This window comes from Acanthochromis polyacanthus, chromosome 5 (genome assembly GCF_021347895.1).
Source record: "Acanthochromis polyacanthus isolate Apoly-LR-REF ecotype Palm Island chromosome 5, KAUST_Apoly_ChrSc, whole genome shotgun sequence".
Lineage (NCBI taxonomy): Eukaryota > Metazoa > Chordata > Actinopteri > Pomacentridae > Acanthochromis > Acanthochromis polyacanthus.
The window spans coordinates 6,274,484-6,301,702 of NC_067117.1; the positions used below are offsets into that span (position 1 = coordinate 6,274,484).

At 41.3% G+C, this 27,219-nt stretch overlaps 2 protein-coding genes across 4 annotated transcripts; both read left to right on the forward strand.

Annotated features, from left to right (window-relative positions):
• Positions 1-5,159: 5,159 nt before the first annotated feature.
• Positions 5,160-7,450, forward strand: LOC110963921 (elastase-1-like). Of its 2 annotated transcripts, XM_051948849.1 has the most exons (8): positions 5,161-5,320; positions 5,568-5,659; positions 5,819-5,919; positions 6,189-6,314; positions 6,533-6,669; positions 6,774-6,916; positions 7,081-7,230; positions 7,333-7,450. In XM_051948849.1, the coding sequence occupies exons 1-8, from the start codon at positions 5,281-5,283 to the stop codon at positions 7,342-7,344; spliced, it is 801 nt and encodes a 266-aa protein (XP_051804809.1). In that variant the 5' UTR covers positions 5,161-5,280; the 3' UTR covers positions 7,345-7,450. The 2 variants fall into 2 exon arrangements, with proteins under 2 accessions (XP_051804808.1, XP_051804809.1); XM_051948848.1 differs by lacking the exon at positions 7,333-7,450 and having other exon boundaries at positions 5,160-5,320; positions 7,081-7,260.
• Positions 7,451-18,603: 11,153 nt separating this feature from the next.
• LOC110963928 (elastase-1-like) lies at positions 18,604-22,905 on the forward strand. 2 transcript variants are annotated; one of them, XM_022212456.2, is made up of 8 exons: positions 18,604-18,693; positions 18,819-18,922; positions 19,544-19,644; positions 19,943-20,068; positions 20,915-21,051; positions 21,215-21,357; positions 22,475-22,624; positions 22,806-22,905. In XM_022212456.2, exons 1-8 carry the CDS (start codon positions 18,654-18,656, stop codon positions 22,815-22,817), a joined length of 813 nt encoding a protein of 270 aa, XP_022068148.1. In that variant the 5' UTR covers positions 18,604-18,653; the 3' UTR covers positions 22,818-22,905. The 2 variants fall into 2 exon arrangements, with proteins under 2 accessions (XP_022068148.1, XP_022068147.1); XM_022212455.2 differs by lacking the exon at positions 22,806-22,905 and having other exon boundaries at positions 22,475-22,639.
• Positions 22,906-27,219: the final 4,314 nt, after the last annotated feature.

Here is a 27,219-nt window from a genome sequence, read left to right on the forward strand (position 1 = left end):
GGCCCAATAATCTTCAGGTACTGAAGCTCTTTTAAGGATTCTCTCCACCTCTCCCACAGTTCCTGTTTGTTTGGAGGTAATGGAGCATCCAAATTACTCGTCTCCATGGAGAGTTCCCAAAGGAAAGCCTTGCCTTGTATAGTGACAGATGTCATGAATCCCAGTGGGTCATACAGGCTGTTCACTGTTGATTAAACTCCTTGGTGAGTGAAAGGCTTCCTTTCTTCTACCACCTGGAATAAGAAAATGTCTGTCCTCAAGTTCCGGCACAGTGCAAGGCTGCGCTGTATCGGCAGAGAGTCGACACCAAGATCCAGATGTTTGAGGTCACTGCCGTGATCTTCGGAAGGGAATGCCTCCATAACCTCTGTGCTGTTTGATGCTATTTTATGTAGCCTGAGGCTGGAGCAAGCCAACATGTCCTGCATCCTTTTCAGTAAGTCAGTTGCAGCCTCCGGTGTGGGCAGGGACTTCAGTCCGTCACCAGCATAAAAGTCTCTTTCAACAAACTGCCTTGTGTCCTTGCCAAACTCTCTCTCCCCTTGTTCTGCAGCTCGTCTGAGGCAGTGAATGGTGACTGCCGGTGACGGACTATTCTCGAAGACATGCACTTTCATACAGTACTCCACAATATCATTCTCCAGGTTGTTGCCTCCATTCCAAAGAAATCTCAAGAAAATTCTGTCTTCTGGCCGGGCAACTAAACAGTGGAACATTTGTTGTATGTACCCTGTGATGGTAATGGAGTCCTTACGAAAGTGAGGTATGTCAGTGAGGTAAGTATGTGAGTCCCAGAAGGTCCCAATTAGATTCAGCTTTTTCAAGCTCCATTAACAAGTCACCTAGCTGTCTTAACTTCCTGTTATCTTTCATAGAGATCTTAGGGAATCTACTCAATCTCTTGGACAGTGAATTCTCAATGACCTCTGGAGAACCATAACTTTTGTCAAGTCTGTTCTAAGCCATTTTGAGCCATTTCTGGATGGTGTATATGCACAGCTCTTATCCTTCTCTCCTGTGCAGCTGATTCGGTGGCTAGCTACTTCACTAAGAGGTCCATCTCTTCAGTGTCTGTAAGGTTTAAACGTCATATGGCATTCAAGAATGATGCTTTCCAAGCTCTGTAGCTTTCTGGGTGATCACTGAACTGGAGAAGGCTCAAGGACACAAGTTCACATCTTGCGACAAACCTGACGAAGTCTGACATGCTCTGATTGTCAGCAGGATTAGCCTGTTGATCATCTGTGTACTGGTGAGGTTGAAGAGGATTTGTTTCATTAAATACCTAGGTGTGCCTCATGCGATTCATGTCTTATTTTGAATTCCACACTTTCTGGTGCACTCTACCTGTAAAGCGTGACAGGTGAGCATCAGTGTGCCCTACCTGACTTCCAGCACATGACATGCTCTCCTTAGATTAGCTGTCATGACTGGGTTTGCTATCCTGAATGTGATACTGAACAACAGCTTTTGGTGCACACTGTACAACAGTGGCAGGTTGACTAACAGTATCAGCAGTGGCTCCTTCAAATGCAGGTGTGGACTGATTGATAGCATACCTTGCCTAGTCCTCCACATATTCTTTTGGGCGCTCTGTTGGATCATGGGTGGGGAGATCAATTTTGGAGCTGAGGTCCTCATTTTCTTCTTCCATGGCTACCTCTAAAACGTCAGACTTAGCTTGCACAGCTGCAGCTTATTTCTCTAGCTAAAGAGTTTCCAGTGATACCTCTGAACATGAGGCACAAGACCCTGACTGTAATGACTTAGATCCTGATGATTTTTTGTCCGACAGTGTAGAAAGACTTTGTATCCTGTGTCTGGTAGTAGTCAGTGTTGACTCACTGTGACATTTGCTGTAATTTTCATTGCATCGTCTTACTGTCCTCCTCACACACCTTGCATGAACTGACGGGCAGATACACTCCATCTCCAATCAATACACTTGACAAAAGGCTCCAAGTTGAATTTGTTTAATGTGGCACTAGCAGTAGGGTAAAACTGAAATACAAAAGCGGATTGCTGCGATGTATGCATATCCTATCAGCGGGCCAGAACATGTTACTAACATGAATTTACCATATATAAACAAACTGTGAAAATATTGATCATTTACCAAAAATATACACATACATTAATAATGATAAGTTATGAGTCCATTTTTAACAAACCAACGATGCTTTCAAAGACTTGAACGTAAGGATGATGTCCACTGAAAAAAGGCGGATGCACATGAAGAAATGACCTGGGGCCTCATTTATAAAACATTGCGTAGGATCCATACTAAAAGTTTGCGTACGACGGAAATCTGAAATGGGCGTACGCCCTTCGCCCCTGATTTATAAAACTGTGCGTAAGCACAGCTGCATGCAATTTCTTGATAAATCACACACCAGCTGGAAGATTGCACAGGTGGATCCACCTCACATTCCGCCCACAGCACACCCACATTTTACCATGAATGGTCAATGCAAAGTAACTCATGAATGTATCTGTATATAAATAAGCTGCTGATCCACGGCATTTTACGCAGCACCGGCCTGCAGTCTTTTCACTGCAGTGCGTCAGGATGAATGAATCATGTGTTGACCCAGGCCACCCTGCCACTAAATTTGTTATGATCATGTCCGATGTACAAATAATTTGTACACTGATTGAATGTACATTTTTTCGGTCCACATAGACAAATTCATTTTCACTCGGAGCCCTTACAGCAACATGAGTGCAGTCAGTTACGTTGATTACATTTGGGAAACCGGACATTGCTGCAAATTGCCGTTTAATGTTGGCCTGTTCACCCACAGTGTAAGGAAACCTGATGTATTGACTGGTCATGTTTATAATGTCATCCAAAACAGCTGGCATTATTGCGCTGAGGGATGGTTGTGATATCCCAGACCTAAAGGACATCATTTAACTGTATATCAGACCCAGATAGGATTTGGACAACAAATGTAACCTCATATATTCTTCATATAAAACACATACCTGTCGACCACTTCCCGCTGGAAGGAGCCGGTGTCGCCAGAAACCCCGAGTCGTCAGCTCCTGTGTCTGTACCGGGATGGCGTGGTTTCGGCGGGTGGGTCTGTCTAAGACGGCCCAGTTCAGCACATAGATCCAAGAGTACTGCTCTAGGGAATCTGAATCAGCTTATTAGCCAGTCATCGTCATGGGCCAGAAAATCTCCGTGATCCCTAAAATCTCTCTCCATTCTTAACGTGATCTTCCAGCAATGCCAGCGCATCCATTGTGCCACATTACGCACGGCTGTCACCCGCTATTTATCCGCTTGATCAGCGATTGAACTGATTGTCACATGCCTTTTCCAAATTAGTAATCAATCAGTGCCACTCACTGCTCTATATCATTTGAAGATGGAAGTTTGATATATTAACATAGTTCTGCAAATACAGTTGTAGGCCGAATAGCACACCATAGGAACATCTACAACAATGGGGGTTTATGCTTATCTGACTCTACACGTCTAATATGTGATAACAATAAAGGTTTGAGATCAAGCTGGTTTCAATTCACCACTTCATCCTCCGGCACTGCCGTTCCCTCTGTCTCCAAAATGTGCTTAAGCAAGCATCAAAGTTGGCGCACCGGTGCGCACATTCTCACGCCAAGTTTGTTTTTATAAATCAAAACCTTTGCGTAGAAAGTGGCGTACGCCACTTTCTAGCCCTGTTTTGTGCATACGCAAGCTTTATAAATGAGGCCCCTGACACCTACTAATGATGTCATCAACAACAGACACTGATCCTCTAACCTAAATGTTGCACACAACCAAGCAGGGGGTGCTAAAACAACAAAAGAAAATAACTGGCTGATAGGCAGCACAACTTCACTTCCCCTTTGGCATCATATTCTGTAAAATATGGTACTACGTTATGATTTATTGCTCTCGTTATTAATAATTGGGGCACCACCCTAGATCTCTAGGGAAAAAATTAATATTAATAAAAAAATTAATATTCATAAAAATTTTGATCAATCTCATATCAAAAAGTCTTGAATCCTCGGTTAAATTGACCACATTCTACACAAAGAAACACAAGACTGTAATTTGGTCTATAATGAGGTATTTATTAACTATTCTATGAAAATAATGACAAGTGAACTATGTACAATGTAGATATGGTGTGTGTGTGTGCGTGCAGGACTACATGTGTGTGTGGAATGTGGGAGTGTGTGTGTGATGTGTGCATGTGTGAGGGATGTGGAAGTAGGTGTGAGAGAGAAGGAAATATGGTGAGGATTAGCCAGAGCTAACCTGACGAGGTAACCGGTAATTTGGATTAAGAATTCTAATGATTTGTAAAAGAATAAATTGATTAAATGAATTAATTGACCAAGCGGTTAGTACATCACCCATAGAATGGAATCAGAGCAAACTCAGCTGGAGTTGAAGTGAACCGTCATGGGGCTGGGACTTGCGAGGCCTTCAGATTATGCACACGGTCTGGACCTGCAGGTTCAGAGCGGTGCGTCGTCGTTATGGCCGCCTGGATGTCCTGCCGCGGGTTGATCGGTTCTATGCAAAGACCTGATCCTGCAGGTCTCCGGAGTTCTCAGCTGAGTGCTTAAAAATGATGGTTCTCAGGCTTTAGCCAAGAAAAATGGGTGTTGATGAAAAATAGAAAGAATAGAAATAGAAGGTGAATCATGCAGCAACATTAAGTTGTGATGTAAATAGTTGCAAGAACTTGCATTCTGTTTCATCAGACAATTCATTTTAAAATTTCATTCTTCAAAGTAGCACAGAGGATGATCTTATGTGTATAGAAAATACACAGGAAATTATTTTAGGTATTGGATGAAAAGTAACAGCCTAAATGTTGAATTTATTTGATATGATGGCAAGTGTGATGATTCACACAGATGTAAGGTCAGCCAGTCATCATTACACTCACTTTTGAACCCAAAAAAGTGTGTTTTCACATAAGCTCTTGCCAAAATAAATGCGGTGTACGTGATTAGCAAGAAGAAATGTATAAATACCCTTATAAGTCCTTCAGATCACTGTGACTCATGTTATCCACCGATAAAACTGACGATGTGACATTTTTATTCTGGACGTACTGGTCAGGGCAGGAGGCGTGTTTTAACAGGCTGTGATAACACCGTGTGAGACAGAACACAGGTGCATACCTGGATTTTGTCACTGGGGAAAGAAAAGCCACGTTTTTCCACATCAGCTGAAGGTCAAGTTCAGGTATAAAAGAACAGGAGACCCATTCGTTCATTGCAGAAGCATTGTAACTCATTGCAGTCATGCTCAGGTTTTTGGTGTTGACAAGCCTCGCAGCCATCGGTAAGAAAATGACAGCTCTGTGTAACTATTGGTTATTGATCTCTGTTGGTCTTTCTTGCTCTCGTATCAGTCACTCTATCTGTCATGCAGTCAGTTGCTCTTTTTTAGTTTAGTCAACACACAGGAGCTCCAGCTAATCTCTACCATGTCTCTTTTCTACTTCTAGTAGGTGGAAAAGAAATACTCTGAGGAGATTTCTGGGTATCCGTGAATAAATCAAAGTCATGTTTTTATGTTTTTTAACCAGTGCTGGCAGAGCCCCAGCCCAGGTATCTGGAGGACAGGCATGAAAGGGTTGTTGGAGGTGAGGTGGCCAGTCCCAACTCTTGGCCCTGGCAGGTAACCCACTGTCACACAGACTCAACATCTACATTTCTATTTAAATGGATGTACTTTTTTCATCATTAAAATCATGAGCCAATGCAGTATAACCATATCAAATTGCTGAGTAAAACTCAAATTAAGCATGAATGTTTTTTTGCTCTGTTTCCTCTTTAGATCTCTCTTCAGTACCTGTCTGGCGGTAGCTACTACCACACATGTGGAGGAACCCTCATTGAGAGAGACTGGGTGATGACTGCTGCTCACTGTGTGGACAGGTAACTTTAAGATGAGCTAGAATCTCAGATAAAGCATTCTTTGTCTGTGTGGTTTTAAAATATGTTTGTACATATCTTTTGATTACTTTGACTTTAATATCCATAGCCTACTCTTTCACAACATTGTGGCATGATTTTTTTTTCAGATATTTAAATGCCATCACTGAGAAAATTTCAGGAAAAAAATCCATGAGGCTTTCATGACTTGCCAGCATAACTAACTGCTGATTGTTCACAATATTGTGCTTCTCTGTTGTAAAACATTGCAGCACTAGGACGTGGCGTGTGGTAGTTGGCGAACACGATCTCTACACCAACAGTGGCAGAGAGCAGATCAAGACTGTCAGCCAGGTCTACGTCCACCCCAAATGGAACCGTTACAGTGTGGCCAGCGGGTGAGGAATGCTTTTTGTAAATCTGAAGGCTGTGTATTGTTAGGAATGAGTTGTAATGTTTTTAAGGTAATATATTTCCCTCATTTGTCAAACGTCACTGTGCAAACATATTGACTCTGAGCTTGCATGGAGTCTGAATGTGGCCTTAGGGCAGTGGTACTCGAGGGAATAGACAAACATGTCTTTACAAGACTTCTTTTGGATTCTCTCCACCTCAGGTATGACATTGCCCTGCTGAAACTGTCCTCTGCGGCTTCTCTGAACTCTTACGTCCAGCTTGGTGCTCTGGCTCCCTCCGGCAATATTCTGCCCAACAACAGCAACTGCTACATCACCGGATGGGGACGCACCTCCAGTAAGTCGTGATGTATGACCCCATTTGGCCTCCTGTCTTTGTGATTTCAGTTGTTGGGTCCTTATTGTAAACCTCAATGTAACATGCCATTTCCTGTTTCCCAGCTGGCGGTCCCATCTCTGATGAGCTCAAGCAGGCCTACCTTCCTAGCGTGGACCATAACACCTGCAGCAGCTCTAGCTGGTGGGGCAGCACTGTGAAGACCACCATGGTGTGTGCCGGAGGTGGTGCGGAATCTGGATGCAACGTGAGTTTGAACAACTGTGTCACTGGAGATTAATACTTAGATAAGTCAGCAATGAAAAGACATGTTGGTGGAAAAACATTTTAAAAATCCAAATAAGAGAAAATAATGGAGTAAAAAATGTAACTTTCAAATGTAACCATCAGGATTAAACTTGTTTCTCTCAGGGTGACTCTGGCGGCCCTCTGAACTGCCTGATCAATGGAAGATACTACGTGCACGGTGTCACCAGCTTTGTGTCTAGTTTAGGTTGCAACACTATCAGGAAGCCCACAGTCTTCACCCGTGTCTCTGCCTACATTGACTGGATTGACTCGGTTAGTATGAACATTCATTGGTTTCAATAAATTTATTGAATCTTGTTATATCATTGGGTTTCATGTGATGCTTAATCACACTTGATTTCTTCTGTTTTCCAGATCATGTATTAAGAGCAACAGTCATCCGTGTGGCAGCACACAAAGGCTGACACCATAGTCCATCGACTGTTCCTACATAATGATCTGATGTCATTCTACAAATATAAACTTCATTCAATTTTGTGTCATGACTCATTTTTCAACTGAAGGTTTATGCAGCCACAGTCATGTATGTCATTATGAAAGTTACTATTTCACAGTTCTTCTGCTTTACAAATCAAACTACTCTACCTGCAAAAAAAGTGAAGAAAATCTAAATTGTAAATTTAATTTACATGGCAACAATTTGTTTAAGGTGTGTCCTCAAACTGAAAATAAATGTTCAACACTTGGATACAGACTTTAATAGACACTGTTTATGTGTCGGGCTGCACAGTGGAGTGGTGGTTAGCACTTTCGCCCTGCAACTAGAAGATCCCTGGTTCGCATTCATGCCTTTCTGGGATCTTTCTGCATGGAGTTTGCATGTTCTCCCTGTGCATGTGTGGGTTTTCTCTGGGTACTCCGGCTTCCTTCCACAGTTCAAAAAACATGCTCAGGTTAACTCTAAGTTGTCTGTCGATGTCCCCTGCCTTCACCATAAGTCAGCTGGGATAGGCTCCAGCCCCCCGCGATGCTAATGAGGATTAAGTGATGTATAGATAATAGATGGATGTTTATGTTTCGGTGTATTCGGTGTGATGCAATCTGTTGTCCCACTCTAATGCAAACTGTGATAAAGTCTGACAACAGGTGCATGTCTAACTGTTGCCAAGCTTTGCCAGTAAAAACAGGTCAGATCAGAGCATTTAGAAACACTGAGACACTGCAGAGACTTTTTGTGCTTTTCACCATTCTCACAGCCACAGGTGACAAATGTTTGGTCTGATGTGTAATTAATCCACTGCTGAAAACTACAATGCTTCTTCTTGCTCAGAAACACAGCACTTAGCAAAAGGTAGCCACATTCAAATTTAAACATATTTAGGTTACATTTGATGAATCTGCTTCAGCAATGCATGATGAATTGTCGGAGGCGACAAAGCACCTCACCACACCTCCTGGCCCCGGGAGGTACCATATCAACGAGACAGAGTCATGTATAAAATATTGTGTGCGTCTAAGATCCTATTGTTGCCCTGCAGTAAAGAGTCTGTGAACAGGTAAAAGATGCTATACTGTAAACCTACTCTTATCCCACATACTACACAATGTTATATGCTGTCAGAGGTTGCTCTTTTGTTGAGAGTTTGCTTATTGTGTCATATCACCTGCATAAATATATGCTTTCTCTTTTGTCTTCGCGCCTTACTTGTCTTCCAATGTGTGGAAGCAAACAAGCTAATCCCTGCTAAAAGAGTTACAGCTCCTCTGTGATCTTGTTTGCACCAGAGCTATGGATCAAAACAATACAAGAACGTCTACAGAGTTTACACTCATCATGTGTGGAAGAACAGCAGCATCTCCTCTGGGTTAGATTTTCCATTATTACGCTCTTGTCTCAGTATAATTTCCATATACATCCAATAAACATTTGGGGAAAACATGTTTTGTTTTATTTAGTCTGTTAGTTTCAAATAAGATACTCAAACTTCTACAGAATTTCACTTTAGAGTTATCAGTGCATCAGGAAAGTCACTGGCATGTTTCAGGGAGAATCATTTTACCTTGTGATTGTATGACACAGAGTCAGATTTTTTTGATATCGCTCTATGACTTCTGAGGTCACCCTGAACTTGTGTGTGAAGCTGGCCAGCCTGTCTAAACAACCAACCTGCTACATCACTGGGTGCACCTCCAAATGCTGTCTTCTTAGCCTCTGTGTACACATCTGTCTGCCTTCTGTGCACCTTCAGCTGGTTTGAAGCTTGTCTTCAAGGATGCCTTCCTTCCTATAGGGGACCATCAGACCTGCACCAGCTCTGGTTGGTGGGGCAGCACCGTCAACCCCAACATGATCTGTGCTAGAGGAGGTGCTCAGGATGCAATATGATAGCTATACTTCCAAAACAAATACACTCAGGCTTATACCTACTAAAAAAGAGCACATTCTGTCTCAGAAACTGTTTTTCAAAACCAGTGGCTGGTATTCAGTTCAATAATCAGCTTTACAGTTGATTAAACCATAGAATAACATATAGATAATAATCATTCTTGTAGCAAAACTCTAGAGATGGGGAAAACACACAAGGATTTTTTCATGTTACACAAGTATTACACCTGAAAACACACCTGTACAAACAGGTATTACTCGTACTGAGTGTTAGATGTTTGTGGTTTTTCATATACAGCCATGGCCATAAGTTTGGACACAAGTACCATGACGCATGTGAATCTTAGAAAATACCACAAAATTGTCACTTACCAGTCATAGCCATCAACCAAAATGAAATACAGATATTTCCAGTGCATAAATTTGATGTTTGACAGCAAATATTGACATCGGAATATTAACTGCAAATTGTTGCACAAATTTTGTCATTGACTGACGAAAGCTTTTCATATACTATTTGCTGTCAAACATCAAGTTTATGCACTGGAAATATCTGTATTTCATTATGGTTGATGGCTATGACTGGTATTTATATTGTAAGTGACAATTTTGTGGTATTTTCTAAGATTCACAAGCATCATGGTACTTGTGTCCAAACTTATGGCCATGGCTGTAAATATCATTTTATTAATTAAACAATTTTATAAAACCCAGTGCACTTTTCACAAAGTTAGTCAGTGGTGAATCCAGTCAGTTAAGGGCATCATGTTAATTTGCTTTTTTAATAAAACTTGTGCACTTGGTGGAGTTCAAAAGTGTTTTTTTTTTTTATTTTTAGGGATTTAAGTATTAAAAATTTCAGACAAAAGATCACAAATTAAAAAATGAAATTGATTGAGTGATCATTTGCTTCTTGGGTCATACTGAAGATTTATGTCGAGATAAACAAGGATCTAATTGTATTGTAAAAACTGTCGTGTATCACTGCCGCTGTCATGAGCTTCCTGCCTTTCCCATCTGAAACAGTGTCATACATCCCACAAAAGCTACAACGGAAGGTCACATGTAATAGAAAAGAGTATGTATGATATTATATTTGTGTTTCCACAGCTGTGTGTATAGATTTGAACACAGTCTATGCTGTTGGTCAGAAAGGTTTTCCGTTTCATCCTATAGGTGACTATGGCGATCCTCTTATGTCCATGGGAGAGCCAGCTTTGTGTCTGTTATGGGATGCAATGTTCCCAGAAGCCCACGGTCTTAGTCATGAAGTGATGAATTGAAGTTTATTGTAAAACAAAAGGAGAAAAATCTAAGGAACAGTCAGTATAAAGATTTCTTTTGTAATCACTTCCTTTCCTCTCTGACTTCATATTCTGTCAAACATTCTGTAAAATACTGCACTATTTACTGTATCCTTGGACTCTTGATATGGATCGTTATTTTTGCAACAAAATCTTATCTGACGTAAGCTTCTTCTACTTTTTCAAATATTCAATCCACTACAAATGAATCCATTCAAAGAGTATGAGTGTTTTAAAAGTATTTCTAAGTACTTGGTGCCCTTTTAACAGAATTAACTGCTTTGAAGTCATGTAATATTTCCATGACAACGCCATTTCACATGACAGCGATGAATAGATGGTGAATCATGCAGCAACGTTAAGATAAAGCAGGACATTCAGATAAATGCTTCATAATCCACTGCTTTATCTGGCCTGCTGAAACTTCACATTCGACATTTTCCCATTCAAAGCAGCATGTGAGCGTCGTCAGCAGCCAGAGAGTTACTTTGTGACAGAAATGGGCCGAACACACAGACAGGCAGACGGAGGGGGTGTACCGGGGACTGAAAGATGCACTTATTTATTTTTGACATAACGCATAATGCTCTGATTCTGAATCCTGACAGCCGGCAGCTCTGAGTAAATGTTGACATTCATTTTGCCGCCTTTTGTCTTTTCGTTAGCTTGCCCTTTTCCTCCTTTTCCTGCCATTATTCAAATTAATGTTTGGTTCCCTGTTTGCTTTCTTCAGGAACAGAATGATTGCGGTACTCTTTCTGTTGCCTCTCCTGTGATTCTGTGACATTTTTGAAGGGAAAAGGCCGCATTGGGCGGTCAGAGTCTGCAGTAGATGCATGATAAGTGTCGGCCTATAGTGGGAAAAGCACACATGTTGCAGCTGACGTATACTCAGAACGGAAAACACACTTAACAGACAGCCAGACTGAATTTGGAAATTGTGTGTGAAAATAGACGGTAGACTCTGTGTGCCTTAAATGTTTTTTACAGGGTCTTTTTGTATGGCACTTTCATTTCTCACTTGCTTTTATGCGAAATCTGATAAATGTTAGAGAAGCTTGCTTCAGTGAATGTTTAATTCGACCTTGAAACACTGAAGTATTTCAATAAATAAGTTTAAAGCAGGGCCCGTGGGGAGGTTTTATTAGCCATAATCTATGCAGATGTACTTTGGTATTAGTTACATGCTCCCAGCTATACTTTTATTATTACAGGATTGCTGGAGTGGATGTTTCAAGAAAAGCTCTTTAAAGTTGAAAGAAAGAATGTGCTCTACATACTAAAAGGATGCTGTTTTATTTATCACATTATTACATTTGCAGTTTAACTGGAGAGACTATGTGTTTTTGAAGCAAAAATAAACTCTAAAAGATCCCTTAAAATACTATAAATATCACTTTACAGTCAGCGTACATAACTTACAGTAAAATCAACATGATGTTAAATAGTAATATTAGAGATGTATGGTTTACTTGACTATGAGAATTCCATGCAGGACTCACACATGCAGAAAACCTTTACAAGTATCATATCTAACCTGCAGTTACCAAGTAAATAGCAGATCTCAGATTATACGAGCTATCTGCGTGTAGCTCAGCAGAACGTAAAGTTGGAATGTGCAACAAGAACAGTAGATAGTAGACAACAGAGATTAGCTGTGCCCATTTTCTAAAGACCTTGAACACAGCTGTTTAAAAAAAAGTAGTTAGTGCTACTTAAAATGAAGATCTTACATTTCAGACAGTCATAGTATGAGCTGAGTATATGTGTACAGTAATGGAAAGAATTCTTAGACAACCCTTGTTTTCTTCAATTTCTTGTTCATTTAAATGCCTGGTACCACTAAAGGTATATTACCTGAAGAATACAATGAACACGACCAAAAATGCAACTGATTCCATAATACTTTGTCTTCTTTGATATGCTGAAGCTTAACTGTATTCTCAGGGTATATAAGAGGCCATTTCATGTCGTAAGCAGCACTGCACATGCAAAGGCCTGGAGTGGTTTCCTGCTGACATTCAAGCCGTAGCACAACTCAGAAGTTGTCAGCTCTCACATAACGCCTAAAACAAAAGGATTATGTGAAACCACAAAGACAGCCATGTTGGCACTGCTGGAAAATGGAATGAGTGAGAGACAGGTAGTGATAAAACTGAAGATCATTGCACCAAGAAAAAACAAGCCGAACGTGGTCCTACCAAATTGCTAGCTGGTCGTGGCAGGAAACGTCTTTCTACCCCATGAGATAACCGTGAACTCATCCGCTCCTGTGTCAGGAATCGTCGTCAGACTTCCAGAGACCTTAAAAATGACTGGGAACTTGTTCGGCAAAAACAATTGGAAGCCGACTTCTTGAAGCTGGTCTGAAGTCACACAAGGCGGGAAGAAGAAGTATGAGTCAAAAGGCAGAGGTAAGCCTCTCTTTGATGGGGATCACAAGGATTGGACTGTTGATGATTGGGTTAAGGTTTTCTTTAGTGATGAATCCAATTTGCAGTTGATGCCCACTCCAACCTACTGGTTAGGAAGCCTGGAGAAGCCTACAAACCAGTATGTCTTGCCCCTACAGTAAAACATGGGGGTGGATCAGAAACCATCTGGAGCTGTTTCAGTCTGGGTGGAACATGGCAAATGAACCAGGTCATATACAGCTCTGAAAGAGCTCTTGGAAACAGCCTTCTACCATCAGCTGGAAAACTCTTTACTGCCTCCAATGACTGGATTTTCCAACAAGACAATCAGTCAGTTAAAGCCTGGATAGAGAACCAGAACACTGGAACCTTGGCTGCTCAATCACCAGATCTAAATCCTGCTGAAAACCTGTGGAAAATCATCAAACACTAAATGGAGAACCACAAGTCCAAAAACAAAGCAAATTTGTTTGAATTTGTGCAACAGGAAGGGCTGCTGTGACAGCAGAACAATGTCAGAAGCTGGTGGAGAGCATGAAGAGACGCGTGGCTGCAGTCATCAGAAACAATGGTTATGAATCAGTGTGTGTCATGTGACTAAAACAGACAGAAAAGAAAACATGGAATCCAAACAGCACTGTCTTTGGCAGAACAATGCCATAGCTACTGATTTAGGTGATTTTGGTAATTATCAAGAAAACCATGGAAAGTATCTGATATCAGCTCTTTAATTAAACTCTTATGAGCTATTTTTGTTGTTGTCATTATATTTGTCCAAACAAATGTACCTTTAGCAGTACCAGGCATTAAAACGAACAAGAAATTGAAGAAAACAAGGGTGGTCTAATAATTTCTTCCATGACTGTATATGTGTTCAAGTCAAAATCACAAGGCTGAAGACATAATTTTCCTCCAATGCCTGAATGGTTTTGTCTGACTCTATCAAATAGAATTCCAGTAGTGCAACCCCTCCTGAATATACCTGGGCTGAACTTACACTCATAACATCACCTCTGCAGGGCCTCATGAATACTTATCAAAGGCTTAACATGGAGTTCTGCTCTGTAGCCTTAGGCTTGTTACTATAAGCCTTAAACTGTGATCTTAATCTATATTAATCATCAATTTGTAACATGCAATGATATATATATAATCCCATTACTTTACATTGGCTCTAAATGTTCAGCTCCATCTGCTGTGTAGCTGCCTGTTGTATAGAGCTGGTAGATCCTGACAAAGCATGATGTAGATTCATGGCATCCGTCATGCTCACCACAGTCTCTCCACTAAGTCAAAACTCTATAAAATGCATTTGAAACGATGCTGTTCAGGAAATCCCTGTCAAGATTCAAGTGGCTATTCATGTTTTCAACTTATTGAATAATTGATATGGGATTAATATAAACATGAGTGCAAAATTCACATTCACGTCCATGCACTTCAACATGTTACGTCTCTAACGTGTGTGAAAATGTAGATATAAAATATGCATACATGTACTGGTTAACATTAATAGCCTGTATTTTTAAATTTGATTCCAGCCTGTGCTATAAAGTACTATAAAGATATTGTGTGCAGCATTTCAGCATTAAAATGTCCAAAAAAAAAAGACTAAAGTAATGTTATATTTATTTACTTTGTTGGCTTGTGTATTCACATTATTATATTTAATCGCCTCGACTCATATCTGAAGCTGTACATTCTTGATTCCTTTCCTCAACTCATCGCCTTGTGTCTCAGGCCCTCCTACCACAGATTCGAGCGGAGGAGGTGACGACGGGAGGGAGTCCAAGCAACAGGCATCTAACAAAGTGAGACATCTTTGCCTCGAAGCTGTCTTCTTTAAGCGACATCAATAAATATGACATGTGGCTACATGACTACATGAACTGTCAGATGAGTGTAACAGTGGTCATGACAACTTACATCATACTTCCTGACAGTTCTATTCACAACATGGTATAATGTGTCATGGATGTACAAACACACACACGCACACACACACACTTGGGATCACAGGCAGGAGAGAGGAAACACAGAAGCTGAAGATACAGAAATAAGATGAGCCTAATGTAACAGTGCGTTTTATTCTGATTGCCTGTCAGTGCTGTTATATCTGAACACCTGCTGCAGTCAAAGAAATGCACACTAAATGATAAATCAGAGGGCAGGGCAGGAGGAAGATGTCAGCAAGCTAGCCACTTAACCCGCACGGGCCCGTATTCGGACCCAAAATGGCCTGCTGAAGTTTAACGGCAAAAGCATTTTTAGCTTCAAACGCGATGATAGAAACACTATACATCTATGGAAAGCTTAGACTCTCATGAATCCGCCGGTATAAACCACTTTCAGATGTGATTACCACAGCGGGTAATATAAACACATTTCTAAAACAAACAACAAAAGTTTAAAGGGACACATAAAGGGCATAACTCACCTTTCGATGGTCTTTTACCGATCAACGATGAAAATAATCCACAAAAACCGGCCATAATCCAAGGGTAGTCATCCAGACAATACTAGCAAGTATAATATTTTGTCCAAAACATGTCTAGAAATAAGTAAATAATCCACAAATAGCTCGGCTCCGTGCCCGTCCACGTCGCGCATGGTGGCGCTGCGCGTTCCATAATTCACTGCATTTTTGTCCACAATTTTATGAAGCTTTCTGAAATCCACACGGTCTCGGTCTGAAAATGGCGACTGAAGCCTCTGCATTTCAACCAATCAAGTGACTCATCGCTGCCTCCGAAGCCGAAACAGCCAACCGTTGCCGAGACCGATGGATCTGGTGACCCTCATCTCGTCAGTAAATTCTGAGCAAATCACGTCGGAGGAAGCGTTTGACTGACAGGGCATGTAGCCAATGAGCTTGCTGAATAGCCGAGAGGCGGGTTTTAGCGGCCCAGTGTGATTTTTCACACCTCCTGCTCTCCTGCTGCAGCCAGGAGCTGCAGCTTTTCTCTGTCTCCGTCTGAGCCTCTGATTCAGATCAAGATCCACACCGAAGCTTAGCTGAAGTGATCTTTTGAGTTCTTTATGAGTTTTTGGAGTTAAAATAATGTGAAAAAGGGCTAATAAACGAACATATACCATTTTTGCACAGGGTGTACATAGGGTGTCCAAAATTGACATAATTGGGCATATTAGTACAAAAACATGTGTGAAACACTCATTTCTTGTAGTATTGCTCTGAAATTTTGTCCTGAACTATGTAAGACCCCAGGCTGTTGCCTTGTTGTGTTTCAAGCTGTCACAGTGCTGCCACACGAATTTTCAGGTTTTTTATTAGGGAAAAATTTTAGGCGAGAATAAAATTCATCCTAATTCAGTGTGTTTCAACATAAATAACTTTGTGCCAGTAGCACCTACAGTAATTCTGACTGCACTGGGTGAAAATTCAGGTTGTCAGCTTTTAAAGGAGACCCCAACCATGCCTGTACTCCAAACAGTTCAAGAACAGCATTCAATTTACTTTCTGTACATCTTCAGTAGAAATTTCAGGGGAAAATTGACCGCAGCTTAAAGGGCTAGCTGTGAGCTAGCGACAACTGCATTTGCAACATAACATTAGCTACAACAGCAGTATGTGTAGTGACTCTTCTGATACGCGACAATAACTACTACTGTCACAACCTGGCTCAAAGGAAGGACAAAAGATGGAGATGACTCATGGCAAATTAAAGTTAAATACAATTTATGAACGAAGCTGAGGTAAATGTGCAATCAGTTCATCAGTAATGTCTGTAGTCAATGGATGTGTGATCATGTGTGTAAGAAAACAAAATGGCTTCACCAAACCAACCAAACCAGCCAAACCATACCCCAGGAAACTCGAGAGAAAATGGAGGATGAGCACCATTGCCAGCTAAAACACCAGTTTATACAGGAGCCAACCCAGGTGTCAGCCATCAGGTAAACAGTCCACCCAGGTTTCAACCATCATGGCCAATGAGCCACTCTCCCAGCTCCTAGCAACCAGCAACCAGCTGAACAGGAACAGGTCCTGAGGCCTAGGAGCTGTCACACTACATATTCTTTTCAATGAACATAACATTAAATGAATCATAAATACAGTCTCGACATTGTTAATGTGGTAAATGACTATTTTAGCTGAAACGACTGATTTTTAATGAATATCTCCATAGGGGTACAGAGGAACATTTCCAGCAACCATCACTCCTGTGTTCTAATGCGACATTGTGTTAGCTAATGGTGTTGAAAGGCTCATTGATGATTAAAAAACTTGTGCAGTTATGTTAGCACATGGATAAAACTGTGAGTTTTCCTGGGTGACCCCAAACTTTTGAACAGTAGCTTTTTCATTAGAATGAAATTACCTAATGTGAATATAATTAGTATATAATATAGATAAAACTTTAATACATTTATTTTCTGTGTGATTCACATCAGCACATAAATTTACAGTGGTGATGACACTTTTTCTCATTTATTGTCCATCCCATTAACATGCCACTTGACAATAAAATCAAACTACTCTCTTTTGCTGTTGTTTTGATTGAGAGACTCCTTGCAGCAGTGATTACACATCATGTGTTTAACTGACTGTAAGGCCTATTCACAAATACTGCATTTTAGCATCCATCCATCATCTATATGGGGCTGGAGTCTATCCCAGCTGACTTAGGGTGGAGGCTGTGGACACACTGGATAGGTACTCCAGTCTATCACAGGACTGCACATGGAGACAAACAGTCACACTCACATTCACACCTCTGAACAATTTCGAATCACCAATTACCTCAGCATGTTTTTGGATTGTGGGGTTAAGTCGGAGAGCCTGGAGAAAACCCATGCATGTACATGGAGAACATGCAAACTCCACACAGAAAGATGCCAGGCCAAGGGCGGGACACAAAGCAGGGATCTTCTAGCTGTGAGGTGACAGTGCTAACCCCCGAATCACTGTGCAGCCCACATTTTAGCATATGAAATATTTTATTCTTACCAGTTCTAGAGCTTGGCCAACATCCTACACAACCAGAAAGAAATAGAACAATGAGAACTACGAGCTATGCAGCTTCCATATAAATGTTAGAATGTGCATGCGTGCGTGTGTGAATCCCTTATTTTTTAATCTCTGGCAAATCTTTGGCAAGAGGTAAGTTGCTCCTAATGTGAGCAATGATTTGTTTTGCAGCTTAAGTAAGTGTTGCTAAGACGGTGCAAAACAAATTGCACTTTCGACGCAAAAAATTGCACTTCACTAAAACATACACTCGAAGTGTTTAGTGTTGCTTCGTAACAAACAGACAGAATCCTGCTGGACAATCCTGACAGCAACTGCCAAAGCAGGCAGAAAATATGGATTCAGAGGCTGAGTCAGCTTTTCCATGAATGAATCCCCCCTGGTCCCACTGTTGCGATAACTGTGAGATAGGCACAGGTGGACATGTGCTGGTATTGAACTAGTCCTACACATACACACACGTACACACACACACACACACACACGTACACACACACACACACACACACACACACACACACACACACACACACACACACACACACACACACACACTAACAGCAAAAGTGGCCCTGGGGGTATAAAAGAGTAGTGGGCAGCAGAAGTCACCTGCGTAGAAAGTTTCAGCTTTCACTGCAGACATGCTCAGGTTTCTTGTGTTGACCTCTCTCGCAGCCCTCGGTAAGACCGGCCTTGTTCTGCTTTGACATTCTGCACGCACACACACACATACCACACACTCGTCCTCACACAGCTGGATTCATGATGTCTGACTTTTATGCTTCCTGTGTCTCTGCTTGGCTCAGTGCTGGCTGAGCTGGAGCCTCAGCCCAGGTACCTGGAGGATGACAGTGCTGCTGAGAGAGTTGTAGGAGGTGAGGTGGCCAGACCCAACTCCTGGCCCTGGCAGGTACCGTATGCTTTGTCTGGCACCACAACAACTGTGGTAGATGTATTCTGACAAGTCAAAACAGCATGAGCAAGTAGAAGTTCATAAGCTATGTACACAAGACTGAACAAAAGAACAACTTTTTCTCAAGGCGTCAGGGAATTTCTAGCTAGTTTTGTGACAGGACAAGTTACAATTTCATTATTTTTGCCTGCATGAAGTGACTTCATGTCAGTCCAACATGAACAGGTCTATTAAATGTAAACATATAAGGCTTTTAATCTAAAATATTACACATTTAAAGGTTAGCACAGCTGTCAAATTAAGGGAGTAGAGTAAAAGATTAGATATTTGTCCCTAAACATGACCCAGTATTTAAGGACATTTTCTTAGTAAATTGCTCGTTGCTCTAAATGCCCTTATGGTACATTTTTTTGAAACTTTAAAATGTAAAACAGGTCAGAGCAGCATGTATTCCACGAACACACATCACAGAGTTAATCAGATATTTTTTAAAGAGCTCTTGGAACGCCTGTAACCGTCTTCTCAGTGCCAGCAATGCTGCCAAGACAGATTTGGCAATAAAAAGGTGAACTGTTCAGTTTCTTGGAGTTTTAATGCTCTCTGTGGTCTTTTCATTAGATTTCTCTTCAGTACAAATCTGGCAGCAACTACTACCATACCTGTGGAGGCACTCTGATCAGGAGAGGATGGGTCATGACTGCCGCTCACTGTGTGGACAGGTGGGAGTTTCATGCATCACAGAACAGCTAGTGAGCCTCAAACCAGAAGATTTATGGGTGAAGAAGCAGGACATGGGCTCTGACAGAGCTGAACATACACATGATTTTATTTTTTTACATTATGTGCTGGCTTGATTGCCCAGCTAAGACATTGTTGGTCTATATTTGACTTGTTCCCTAAAGCAGTCTTCATGTACAATATTGATGTTGAGCAGATGTATTTGGGTTTCTACAGAGCTACACAAGATGGGTTTGAGTGCAAGAATGAAATTATCATTTTTTGTTTTCGTGGCCACAGGTCCAGGACTTGGCGTGTCGTTCTTGGAGATCACAACATCAACTCCCATGAGGGCAGAGAGCAGTACATGAGCGTGAGCCACGTCTACATCCACCCCAACTGGAACACCAACAACGTTGCCGGAGGGTTAGTTGCTATAACGCGGCTTGACCCACATCTGCATACAAGAACAGCAACTACTGCTATACAGCATGTACACCACATATTATAAGGACAGAGCGAGTTTTTGTTAGACATGAAAAGCAGTTGAAATTTGCCAGTAGTCCTGTTCACATCTAATATGACATAGCAGACATATAATATATATTTTTCTTTCACCACATTATAAATAATTAGGTCATATTTAATTTGTTTTGTTTTACATTTACTGGAGTTGCATACATTGTTTTGCTGACTGGTCCTCACTACAAAGTGTTAAAAACACCAATCATCGAAAACAAAAATGAACTGAAATAATCAGTCAATTCATTGATTAACAGAAAATTAACCGACAGCTGAGAAGTGTTTGATTCGTTCCCACAGAGAGAATGATAAAAACTCTCTAGTTAACCATGCCTGACGTACACGTCAGCGGGGTTACTGCATTCGCTTCGGTATCTGGCTGGCTGGGTAAGTATGTATGTATGTCTGTTCAGATATCTCTGCAAGTGCTGAAGTCAGGATAATCAAACTTGGCACTGAAGATCGGTCTGAGGTCCCATGCTCAGCTGTGGAGTTAGAGGTCTGGGCGTGGTTCTGCCATCTACTGAGGGCTGGTCTAGTTGTCTTTCTGGTGGTTGTATGAGCAATTAGAGGATTTAAAAAAAAAAAAAGAGCAGGTTAATCTTTTAAAAAGATTACGTATATATTTTTTACTTGCTAAAAAATATAGCACACTAAAAAAACAGAGTAAATCCCACTCTTAGAGGAAACAATTACAGAAATAAATATTTATTCCTCGCTGACATGAGGGCATGTTGCTCTGACCCTCAGCTGGGACATCGCTCTGCTGCGTCTGTCCTCTGATGCTTCTCTGAACAACTACGTCCAGCTCGGTGCTCTGCCTCCTTCCGGTCAGGTTCTGCCCAACAACAACCCCTGCTACATCACCGGATGGGGTCGCACCCAGAGTGAGTCTGACATTATGATGCATTTCCCTGATAAATTATTCCTCTCAGTATTTGCATGCATAGGAAAGCAATCCATAAAAAGCTTCAGACCGTATGTGTTGTATGACCCTGCTATGTCACGGCTTAGCACAGTTGTAATTTGTACTTTTCCTGCCGTCCCCAGCTGGAGGTCAGCTGTCTGCCCAGCTGAAGCAGGCCTCTCTGCCCGTCGTTGACTACAGGACCTGCACCAGCTACGGATGGTGGGGCAGCACTGTGAAGGACTCCATGGTCTGTGCTGGTGGTGGCAGCAACTCTGGCTGTCAGGTGAGCAACAGAAATGATTAACGGTTTCAGGGCACCACTTTATAAATAAGAAACCCTTTATGAAGCATCGCAAAAGTAAGTTGCAGGACAGAAAACTGCAGTTAGCAATGACGTCTCTGGAGATTTATGACCAGGTGCTTCCACAACTGAGGAAAAGGGCTTCAGAAGTGCCACACTAAGATGTATTTATTAACAATTTATTACTGCATTGGTAAAATTTATAACTGTATCGTTACCAAAAACAAATGATAAATACTGACTTCAACCGGGCCTTCTCCATCAAAGCTCCTCGGCTTTGGAACGGCCCGCCTGAGGAGATAAGGCCCGCCAAATCAGTAGATTCTTTTAAATCATTTCTTAAAACCCACTTTTATAGACTCGCCTTCCTGTAAAGTTCTCTTTTATTTCTGTTTTGTCACTATGTTCTACCTGTCAAAGCAGTTTGTGAATGTTCTTCTGAAAGGTGCTATACAAATAAAGTTGTTATTATTACAAAGTTACTAACTTGGCAACCCTAAATTTAGTCTTTTTATTGTCTTAAAAAGAATTTATAAAGCAAAAGTAAACAACTAATGTAACAGAAATAAAGCAATTAGTTTCACCTGTAAATACTTTTTAATATTGGCTTATTTCAGGAGGGCAGATTCTTCAAAGCTCAGATTTTTGATAGAGTTTCGAAAGTTAGTTCCCACTATGTCTTGCCACCCCTTGAAAAGTGTGTGTACATAAATAGACTGGGGAAAACACTGGAAGGAACTTGTCCCGCTCGGCTATGACAGACCGAACTTGATTGTCTCCCACTGAGCGGTGGGCTGACCCCTTCCTGTCAACGAAGATATTTTAGGGGACACATGCGGGATTACTTGCTGCCTCAGCGGGGGCATAAGTCAGTGACAATGATCCAAGCGAGTGCTTAAGCTGCACAAAGTGTCAAAGTCTTGCAAGCTCATGTTCTCCACAAAGTTGCTCCAGGCTGACTGAGATGAGAAGCAGATATGAGAAGCAAGTGGGAACGAGTTAAGCGCGTCGGGAAATTTGCTTCACACTTCAGTTCCAAAGTGCAGACAAAAAAAGCCAGCGGTTATGAATCTCGTCTGGTTTTTTTTTCTGAATCCAGGGCGACTCTGGTGGCCCCCTGAACTGCAGTGTCAACGGCCAGTGGGTCGTCCATGGTGTGACCAGCTTTGTGTCTTCTTCTGGCTGCAATGCCTACAGGAAGCCCACCGTCTTCACCCGTGTCTCAGCCTACATCAGCTGGATGAACGGCGTCAGTATTTATTAATAGCTCACATCAATCATCCATGTACTTACAGCATGATAGCAATTTTCTAAGTCACACTACATGCACTGACGGCTCAATCTGATTTCACAATCAGCTCGAGCAGTATGTGGTTGGTTGGTTCTTAAAGGATCTTCACATAATGATTCATTTGTCCTTGCTTTGCCAGATCATGGGTTGAGAAGAAGGATGATCTCCATGGAAACGACAGAGCACCGGATTCGTCTTAGTATCCATCTCCATCGGAATAAAATGTCCTTTAATGTGCATTTGCTTTGCTTCGTTGATTTATTTATTTTACCTCATCTTGTGTGGGATACAACAAGCACTGCCCATTAAAATGTTCAGAGACAGAAGTCACTGGAGACGAAGAAGCAAACATAAAAGTACACAATCTATTGAGACGTCTGTTTATGTAAGGGGATTTTTTTTCTTTTTCTTCAGAACTGATAAGAAAATTCAACACTGTCACTAACAGGGATAAAACCTAAACCCCAAGACATCAAAATAAGATGACATCAACTGCCTCTAAGACAAATATAGGAGCACATCACCCTGTTACTAGCTCAGCACACGACAAAAAGACTTGCCAAGTATAATATTAACCATGAAAAAGCAATCCAAACAACAAGTATATAGATACATAAAGTCACAGTCGCTCTTAGTATCTCTCCCAGGTGTTTTCTGTGCATTCTTTTATTGATGCTCTGGTATTTTCAGTGCTCCTATTCAAAGTAACAGGAGGCAGAGGCGCTTCTGTCTGGTTTCCCCTCTAAAGGAGATCAGAGTCGCTTTAAGAAACCTACTCAAACATAGACAGTGTACATGTGTTGTTGTGGACTGAGCAGAGCAATTCCGCGATGAGACTATCAGATGAGGAAAAAAAATCACAGGCATGAAAAAGGAAAAAAAAAGTCTTCACAGTTTCATATTGGCCTTGACTGTTGTAGATAAGCGTGAGATGGAACACATCTGGGTTATAGGAAAGGGAGCAGCCGGTCGCCACTGAGCACGCAACACTTGATACAGCAAGAGTCTTACACTTACACAGTGTGAAATTTATACAGACTATATGTATAGAGGCTGTGTTATAGAGCAGCCCTGACATGCATTCACAATCACACTGAAGACAGTCTGCTGATGCTGGCTGCTGTGCCAGCTCTGGGGAAGCAAGTTAATGTCACTCCTCATTAGTGTACCTACATGTTCTACTTGATAGGGTCAGACTTCATGGAAAAGAAAGCGACAACTTGAAGATGTGAGGGAAATTATACTTGCAGTCAATTATTTTTATACCGTTCTGTGACACCTCGGGTTCTGGCATGCGGATGATACTAAACAATATTGCAGATCACGTACAACCCCTTCATGGCAACAGTTTTCCTTGATGGCTGTGGTCTCCTACAGCATGATAAGAAGACCTGTCATATTGCAAAAAGTGTTCAGCAACAGTCCTTTGAGGAACATGACATGGACATCAAAGGGTTAACTTGACCTCCAAATGGAAGCCTCACCTCGCAGTTTGCAGGACTTAAAGGATTTGCCGCTTATACCTCGGTGCCTGGTGCTATGGGACGCCTTCAGAGCGGCTGTGGAGATCATGCCTCGATGGATCAGAGCGGTTGTGGAGGCATGACAGAGACCAACACAGTAATCAGGCAGGTGGTTTTAATGTTGTAGCTGGCTTACATATCAACAGATACAGTGTTGTCATTCCTGAGGTTGTCCACTGTCTGGTTAAAAAAAAAAAAACACAAGACATAAACATAAAACAGAAGAGCAGATACCACAATATGTCAATTGATAATTTTTAACTAAAAAACGCACTCCATAGTTCCAATAACAATTTTCACATTTGAAATTCTTGCACAAGTCAGCCCAACCTCTGGTGTCTAACCCTCCTTGTCAGTGTTTGATATGGATGCAGATTAGGATGCGTGGCCTGCAGATGATTGGCTCCAGCTTCCGGGGGTGTGGCCCTCTGCCAAACGCACTCAGGATCCTGATTGGAGCAGCACCCCCTGCAGCCCTCCAATCCAGTGGATGCGTTTGGGGGGCAGAAGGATACAAGAGACCAGCTAAGCTTGTCATATTTCATGCCTGTGATTTAACATGAACGGCTCGCCAAAGTTCTGTCAAGTGGGTTTTGATGTGTAGTTTGTGTGATAAGATTGTTGTGTTGGTTTGGAGATATTCCTGTAAGTTTAGTGACATTATCAGGAGGGTTGTTGATGGACTTGGTCTTTGAGTTTAAAACAAGAAGTGAAGTTTCCCACTGTAGTTTCCTTCATGAGGTTTGCTTGTTTTATTTTATGGAAAACTTCTGGTTCAGTTTTGCTTCCTCTCCCAGCATACTGAATTGTAATTGCATTTAGTATTCTATAGATTTTAAAATTAGAAGTGTTTTTTATTGTATTGTACAGCAAGATTTTTAGAGTATATACTAACCTTTCATGTTAATGTTATCAATCTGCTTTTTTGTTATGTAGTTGTTGTATGGAAGCTGCTGAACTCTTAAAATTCCCTCGGTATTAATGAAGTATTTATCTATTGTTGTATCTTCTTGTGTAGCGATGATGTGAGGATGGTGAAGAAATTCTCCACTGACACCATCTTGTTTATATATAAAAAGTTTATTAAAACAAAGACAGCATCACAGACACCATGGCATGCCTGTGAGAGGATTCAAGGCCCGATAGAATCAATCTGCAGAACAACTGCTTCACATGAAACCAAGCAGGTGATGGGATGTATGGGTACTGGTGCCTCGTTGTCTGGACAAGCAATACTAATAAAGTAACAAAACAATAAACTCATTTTAAAGAAATTAGGAATTTATAAACTCCTGACTTAAGGTCTTTTCACCTTTATTCTGAGGCTTTAAACATCTCCATCCCCTAACTTAGAAGGTCACCTGGAACAACAGATGCCACACTAGCTATCTATCTATCTGTCTGTCCGTCCGTCCGTCCGTCTGTCCGTCTATCATCTATCTATCTATCTTAATGATCTGGGTTGTACACACGTGGACAAAATTGTTGGTACCCCTCAGTTAAAGAAGGAAAAACCCACAATTCTCACTGAAATCACTTGAAACTCACAAAAGTAACAATAAATAAAAATTTATTGAAAATTAAATAATCAAAATCAGCCATCACTTTTGAATTGTTGATTAACATAATTATTTAAAAAAACAAACTAATGAAATAGGGCTGGACAAAAATGATGGTACCCATAACTTAATATTTTGTTGCACAACTTTTTGAGGCAATCACTGCAATTAAACGATTTCTGTATTTGTCAATGAGCGTTCTGCAGCTGTCAACAGGTATTTTGGCCCACTCCTCATGAGCAAACAGCTCCAGTTGTCTCAGGTTTGATGGGTGTCTTCTCCAAATGGCATGTTTCAGCTCCTTCCACATATGTTCAATGGGATTCAGATCTGGGCTCATAGAAGGCCACTTTAGAATAGTCCAACGCTTTTCTCTCAGCCATTCTTGGGTGTTTTTGGCTGTGTGTTTTGGATCGTTGTCCTGTTGGAAGACCCATGACCTGCGACTGAGACCAAGCTTTCTGACACTAGGCAGCACATTTCTCTCCAGAATGCCTTGATAGTCTTCAGATTTCATCATACCTTGCACACTTTCAAGACACCCTGTGCCAGATGCAGCAAAGCAGCCCCAAAACATTACTGAGCCTCCTCCATGTTTCACCGTAGGGACAGTGTTCTTTTCTTCGTATGCTTGGTTTTTGAGTCTATGAACATAGAGTTGATGTGCCTTACCAAAAAGCTCCAGTTTGGTCTCATCTGTCCAAAGGACATTCTCCCAGAAGCTTTGTGGCTTGTCAACATGCATTTTTGCAAATTCCAGTCTGGCTTTTTTATGAGTTTTTTTCAGCAGTGGTGTCCTCCTTGGTCGTCTCCCATGAAGTCCACTTTGGCTCAAACAACGACGAATGGTGCGATCTGACACTGATGTACCTTGGCCTTGGAGTTCACCTTTAATTTCTTTGGAGGTTGCTCTGGGCTCTTTGGATACAATTCCAACGATCCGTCTCTTCAATTTGTCATCAATTTTCCTCTTGCGGCCACGTCCAGGGAGGTTGGCTACTGTCCCGTGGGTCTTGAACTTCTGAATAATATGAGCCACTGTTGTCACAGGAACTTCAAGCTGTTTAGAGATGGTCTTATAGCCTTTACCTTTAAGATGTTTGTCTATCATTTTTTTTCGGATGTCCTGGGACAATTCTCTCCTTCGCTTTCTGTTGTCCATGTTCAGTGTGGTACACACCTTTTCACCAAACAGCAGGGTGACTACTTGTCTCCCTTTAAATAGGCAGACTGACTGATTATGAGTTTGGAAACACCTGTGATGTCAATTAAATGACACACCTGAGTTAATCATGTCACTCTGGTCAAATAGTTTTCAATCTTTTATAGAGGTACCATCATTTTTGTCCAGGCCTGTTTCATTAGTTTGTTTTTTTAAATAATTATGTTAATCAACAATTCAAAAGTAATGGCTGTTTTTGATTATTTAATTTTCAATAAATTTTTATTTATTGTTACTTTTGTGAGTTTC

What these genes read in the sequence shown, in the direction of transcription:
- LOC110963921 (XM_051948848.1), top strand. Translation starts at nt 5,281, where the DNA reads ATGCTCAGGTTTTTGGTGTTGACAAGCCTCGCAGCCATCG. An exon ending in CGTTACAGTGTGGCCAGCGG is followed by an intron (nt 6,315 to 6,532) that starts GTGAGGAATGCT and finishes TCTCCACCTCAG; the next exon opens with GTATGACATTGCCCTGCTGA. An exon ending in CGGATGGGGACGCACCTCCA is followed by an intron (nt 6,670 to 6,773) that starts GTAAGTCGTGAT and finishes CCTGTTTCCCAG; the next exon opens with CTGGCGGTCCCATCTCTGAT.
- LOC110963928 (XM_022212455.2), top strand. Translation starts at nt 18,654, where the DNA reads ATGCTCAGGTTTCTTGTGTTGACCTCTCTCGCAGCCCTCG. An exon ending in GCCGCTCACTGTGTGGACAG is followed by an intron (nt 19,645 to 19,942) that starts GTGGGAGTTTCA and finishes TCGTGGCCACAG; the next exon opens with GTCCAGGACTTGGCGTGTCG. An exon ending in GCAGCAACTCTGGCTGTCAG is followed by an intron (nt 21,358 to 22,474) that starts GTGAGCAACAGA and finishes TTCTGAATCCAG; the next exon opens with GGCGACTCTGGTGGCCCCCT.